The 6,000-nt window shown below is 50.7% G+C and overlaps 1 protein-coding gene across 3 annotated transcripts in view; it reads right to left on the bottom strand.

The window, feature by feature from the left end:
* LOC126987108 (plexin-B-like) overlaps positions 1 to 6,000 on the bottom strand; it is a 224,008-nt gene that overhangs the window by 40,185 nt on the left and 177,823 nt on the right. For all 3 annotated transcript variants that reach the window (XM_050843929.1, XM_050843982.1, XM_050843844.1), the window contains 2 exons: positions 3,926 to 4,291; positions 3,182 to 3,808 (listed from right to left, as the gene is read on the bottom strand). In XM_050843929.1, the coding sequence (XP_050699886.1) occupies positions 3,182 to 3,808; positions 3,926 to 4,291 (993 nt within the window). The remainder of the gene's footprint in view (positions 1 to 3,181; positions 3,809 to 3,925; positions 4,292 to 6,000) is intronic.

The raw sequence follows: 6,000 nt of genomic DNA, 5'->3' as shown, positions 1-6,000 counted from the left end.
AGTCCAACACTATCCTCGCCCCTCCCTTTCCAGCCCTCCCACCCTGCTCCCCCTACCTCTCTCCACCCCCTCCCTTCCTCTCCCCCTCATCAACACCTGCCTCCCTCCCTCCCCCCCGCCACTCAAATGACCCATAGGATAAGCGTTAATAGGTTTCAGGATAATCAAAATGGCTTTATGTCGTGCAAACTTGAAAGTTACGACCGTCATTTGTTCAGAACGTGACTAATAACGCTGATGCAACGCCGAAAAAAATATTAATAACACCTCTATTCCTCAGTCCCTTCCTCCTCCTCCTCCTCCTCCTCCTGTCTCTGGCCCTCCCCTCTCCCCCTTCTCTCCTTTTCCCTCCCCCCCCCCTCCCATAAAAGCGACATGCCTACATAGGTTACGCAGTGAGCAGTTACACAATGGAAGTTTTATCGTTTAGGGTTAAAAAAAAAAAGTAATTGTATTTGCTTATATTTGTACGTATAATGGTTATGTGAATAGTCGTGTTAATAACGGTGTGCCTGTGTGTGTGTGTGTGTGTGTGTGTGTGTGTGTGTGTGTGTGTGTGTGTGTGTGTGTGTGTGTGTGTGTGTGTGTGGATGAAATATTTAATAATCCCTTCCCATTTTAGTCACCCTCGTAACTGCTTTTTATAACCATCATCATTTTATCTTTTACGAGGTGCTGGTAGCAATAGTAGAGGTAGTAGTGGTGGGAGTAGTGGTGGAAGCGATGGTCGTAGTAGTAGTTCTGGCAGTAGTAGTAGTAGTAGTAGTAGTAGTTGTAGTAGTAGTAGTTATTTGGCAGAGTTAATGCTAGGAAAGGTAGAAATGGTCACAGGCGAGAGAGAGAGAGAGAGAGTAGATAAAAAAAAGGGAGGACGAAGAGGAGGAGAGGGTTCAAATTTACATTCTTGCTCATTGGAGGAAAAAATTGTGTTCAGCTGACTGTCACAAACACACACACACACACATACACACACACACACGCACAATACATAAAACTTGGCCTTAATTAAAATTGTGGCAGATTACAATATCAATGCCAAAATTATAAGGACAGATTAAAGCAGCGAAGGAGAGTTGATCATCCCCCAAAAATGAAGATGAACAAAAATGAAAGAAGGAACAAAAAAGTAAAGAAGGAACAAAACATGAAAGAAGGATTAAAAAAAAATGAAAATGGAACGAAAAAAAAATAAACACCCCTGAAACAAACAAACAAACAAACAAAAAACAAAGAACACCCAAACGGCAGTAGAAAAAAAAAAAACTAATCATATTATAATTCCATACACAGTCATTTTCCACTGAACAGAACAAACAAAAAATCTTCAACAAAAATACCACCCCTTATAACAAACAATAACCACTGTATAAGACATCAACAACAACAACAAAAAAAATAAGGAAGGAAACAGAAAACAAATCTAAAGGGAACTTGAAAAAATAAGAGGGGGAAGAAAAAAAAACAGTAATAAAATGCTGAGGAGAAAATCAGAGGAAAGAGAAATCACCAAATATTAGAAAAAAAAACTAATAACAACAACTTTAACAACAACAACAACAACAACGAGGACATTTAAAAAGAGTACCGCCAGAATGGCCACAAAATGAAAATAAAACATAATATAAAGTTTTACCGTGTGTGCGCGTGCGTGAGAGAGAGAGAGAGTCATAGTAGCAGCAGTGGGTGTATTTTCCGAAACAAACTCTGGAGGGAGGGATTGAAATACGTCTCAATTGTGCGGGTTATGTTGCTGTTTTCATGCATTCACGGATGACTCTGAACGCTCGGGAAATTCGTAGTATCAGTTGCGTGTATATTCATGACGGTGGAAAACTATGTGTTGCAGAGCGAGTGGTATTGTTAGTTTGTGATGCATAATCTGAGGGACGAGGGAGAGGGGAGGACAGCTGGAGCGAGAGAGGGATAGAGAGCGAGAGAGTAAAGAGCAAGGTCTGACTGGGTAGAAGTAGGAAGAGGAAGAGGGACGGAGAGATAAGAGGAGAGAGGAAGTAAGGGAACGGACAAGGGCGAGGGGAGGGCTGGATAGAAACGTAGGTGGAAGAGGGATAAAGGGAGAGAGGAAGGAAACTAGGGAGGAGGAGGGAGAGTATGACTGGTAGGGAAGGAAAACGGGAAACGGCGAGAGGAAGGGAAGCTAAGATAAATGTTTCTGTGTGCTACATGTTGCCTTTGATCTCGTTAGTTATTGCTCAAGCCCGTCATCTCTCCTCTTCCTCTCCTCTCATGCTTTCATCTCTCTCTCTCTCTCTCTCTCTCTCTCTCTCTCTCTCTCTCTCTCTCTCTCTCTCTCTCTCTCTGTTCCCTTCCCCTCCTCTTCCTCCTCTTACATCTCCACTTCTTGTCACATATTCTTTATATGGTAGGTTGGCGGTGCTCGTTCTCTCTCTCTCTCTCTCTCTCTCTCTCTCTCTCTCTCTCTCTCTCTCTCTCTCTCTCTCTCTCTCTCTCTCTCTCTCTCTCTCTCTCTCTCTCTCTCTCAATTTCAGGTTTCCCTTTCCCTTTACAAACATTCTTATTTTTTCATCGCCTTATTTTTCTTTTTTTTTTAATTATGAAATGTATCCATCGTGATCTTTTACTCGTTCAAGCTGGTTTTGTTCTGTTCTCTTCTCTTCCATTTCTTTTTCCTCCCTAGTATTCCTCTTCCATTCCCAGTTCTTTCCTCTCCCTCATCATCATCTGTGCAAACTTGTTCCTCGCAAGAAAATGATAATTAGACATGTTCAGGTTTGGGGCATAATGTGGGTCGTGGTCTCCTGCGGCCAAGAGGGTTGCTGGGCCGCCCTACGCCCGCCGTGCTTAAGAGTCATTCGGCAGCCTATGTGGCGAGTCTTTGTTACTGTTGTGGATGGCTGTTTGTGGGTGTGCCTGAACAACGTCGTGAGGGACAGTCGGGCGTGTTTAGGATCACGACGATGCTCACAAGCTAGCCTACTGCTGCAGCTGGGTAGTGGTGGTGGTGGTGAGGTGGGGGGAGGGAAGGATGTTGCATATTTTACCAGTGTGTGTGGGGGGGGTGAGGGGGGGGGGTGACAGCAGAACATAAAGGATTTATTTACCAATTGGACCTATGATGTCCAGTGACGAGTTGGAGGCAGCGCCGCTATTATGACCCCCCATCCTCCCCATCGCCCACAAGAGATAATGGTAGAGTACTCACCAGGTCTATCCTGGGCGCAGGGCACTGGCCGCTGTGAGCCTCCTCCTCGGGTGGGCGCTGCAGTGCGGCTGAGGAGGCGGCGGCAGCCACGGGGCAGTGCGGGGCGTAGCGGCAGGAGGCGCCGCACCAGGTGCAGCGGTAGCGCGGGTGCCGCGTGACGCAGAGCGAGCAGTCGTGGTGGCCGCGATGCGCGCCCAGCACGCCGCACTTGTACAGCGTCAGCGGCCGCGCGTCCACCACGTGGTCACGATTCCACACCAGCGTGACGCGCGCCTCGTACCCGCCCTCGGGGGACTCGTAGCGATACACGGTGGGCTCGCACACCACGCGCTGCACCCACCGGTTCTGCAGGGGGTACGTTGACGTGGCGGCGGTGGTGGGGTCTCCCCCGCCACCATCGTCTTCCAGGTCTTCTTCGTTCCCCACCACCCTGGCGGCGACTTTCATGGTGGCGCCCTCCACGCTCACCACACACTGGAAGCCCAGCTGGTTGGCGCGCGGCACCGGCAGGTTCTCCACCAGCAGCACTAGCTCGGACGTGGCCCCGTCCGCCGCTAATAGCTGGTTCTGTTCCGGCCAGAACCTTGGACAGTACCCGGCTCCGTGCGTCGCCAGCTGGGCGGGGTTCTGGGGAGGGAAAGCATGGGTCAGGACGCCGCCAGTCACAGCAACACTCGGCTGCTTCACCGCTGTTATATCCCACATGACTCGCGTGGACGAATCTTTTTGAACTCCTGTACTTACGTTTTCTCCCGAGATCATGATCCTTGTGCAGGAGGAGGCGTTGTGCGTGCAGGTGTTCTCGTACACACACCAGTTGCACGCCCAGTTGCTCCGCACGCAGCTGCCGCACGTGTTGTGGCGGCTACAGTCGTAGAAGGCAAAGTTTCGGGAGACGAAGTCCTTATTGGTCTCGCTGGAGCGGACGGCGAGTGGCACCAGCACGTGGTCATGGTGGGCGGCGATGGGCGGGCGGTGTTGCGGCGCGGGTGTGGCGCACGTCAGTCCCGAGGCGGTCACCAGCCCGTCCTCGGGGGGCGCAGAACCCCACACACACTGGTACTTGGCGCCGGCGGGCAGCTCCGGCAGGGTGCGGATAGTCAGCTGCACCTGTGGGGGAAGGTGGCGGCATTAGGAACATTAGGCGATGAAGATGCTGAAATCCGCGACGCTCACCCGTTACTGATCCTCTTCCACGTATTAAGCAGCACCTCCACCCCTACCCCCCCTCCGCCCCTCCAACAGCTGGCAGACACCATGTCACTTCCAGCCTTCACCCCCTCCCCCCCGTTCCTTTACCCCTGACCGAGAGAACACGAGAGCTGTGAGCTGTGTGCAGTTGGTCCGTGCAGCAACAGCAACAGCAGGGCTACGAGGAGGAGTGGTAGGAGGAGGAGGAGGAGGAGCAGGTGCAGGTGCAGGTTGAGTCTAATGGGATAACACTGCTCCTGAATGCCCCTGATTGACTCCAGCCTTGAGCGTCGCCGGGCCATCAGGGTCCCGACGGTCAGAATTAAGGGATGAGATTTGACGTGTGGGCTGATTCACATTCCATCTCGAAACTTGTTCTGATTGGTGGGGATTATATTTGGCTTTTAGCTGACTGGTGAAGGGATTGTGTGGTCTGCCCTGGCGTGGGAGGAGGAGGAGGAGGAGGAGAAGAGGGAATAAGAGAGGGAACCAGTGAAGGAAGGAGAGTCGGAATATGGAAGTGAGGGAAAGGATTCAAATTTCTCTCTCTCTCTCTCTCTCTCTCTCTCTCTCTCTCTCTCTCTCTCGTGTACCTTAAACTTGCACACACACACACACACACACACACACACACACACACACACACACACCACTCGTTGCCTAATTCACATTCATTTCATTTTCCCCGTCCATCACGTTCCCCAGACGTGCCTTTCACTTTCTCACTTCATATTCAATCCACTCCTTCATCATCTTCGTCTTCCTCCTTTATCAACACCACCGCCACCGTCATCTCCTCCTCCTCCTCCTCTCCCTCCTCCAACATTTCTTGACAATCTTCCATTTTATTTTGTCTCTGTAGCCAAAACACTCTGAAAGAAGATCTATATTCCCTGTTCCTTCAATCTCTTCCTCCTCCTCCTCTTTTTCCCCTCCTCCTTCTTTCCCTCTCCTTGCAACCACCTCTCCCTCACCCCTGTCTCTCCTCGTCTCCCCTTACTCCTGTCTCTTCTCCTCCTCCTCCTCCTTCTCCTCCCCTCTCCCCTCCCCAAATCCTCTCCCCAGCCACTTCTTGTCCTCCCCGCTCGCTGGAAATCGATACTTACGGCATTAAGAGAAAATTGGCACCATTTGTCACCAGAAGGAAACGCCTCCCTTCCCCCCCATCCCTTGGCACTCCCTTCCCCCCCCCCTCCCTTGGCACTCCCTCCCCCCCTCCCCTGGCACTCCCTTCCCTCCTACCCTCCCTACCTACCTCCACTGTCCCTTCCCTCCCTCTCTCCTCCGTCCTCCTCTTCCCACCCTCCTTCCATCCACTGTCCCTCCTTCTCTCCATTTCTTCCTTCTTTCCTCCTCCACACGACTCGTACCTTTCTCTTTTTCTTCTTTCTCTCTGTCTGTTTTTGCCGTCAATGTTCCTCTCTCTCTCTCTCTCTCTCTCTCTCTCTCTCTCTCTCTCTCTCTCTCTCTCTCTCTCTCTCTCTCTCTCTCTCTCTCTCTCTCTCTCTCTCTCTCTCTCTCTCTCTCTCTCTCTCTCTCTCTCTCTCTCTCTCTCTCTCTCTCTCTCTCTCCTTTCTTTCGTTTTTTTTCTCCTTTTCTCTTTCCCTTCTCCTCCTCCTTCTCTTTAT

This window comes from Eriocheir sinensis, chromosome 1 (genome assembly GCF_024679095.1).
Source record: "Eriocheir sinensis breed Jianghai 21 chromosome 1, ASM2467909v1, whole genome shotgun sequence".
Taxonomy (NCBI): Eukaryota; Metazoa; Arthropoda; class Malacostraca; order Decapoda; family Varunidae; genus Eriocheir; species Eriocheir sinensis.
This window is presented reverse-complemented; position numbering and strand designations above follow the sequence as displayed.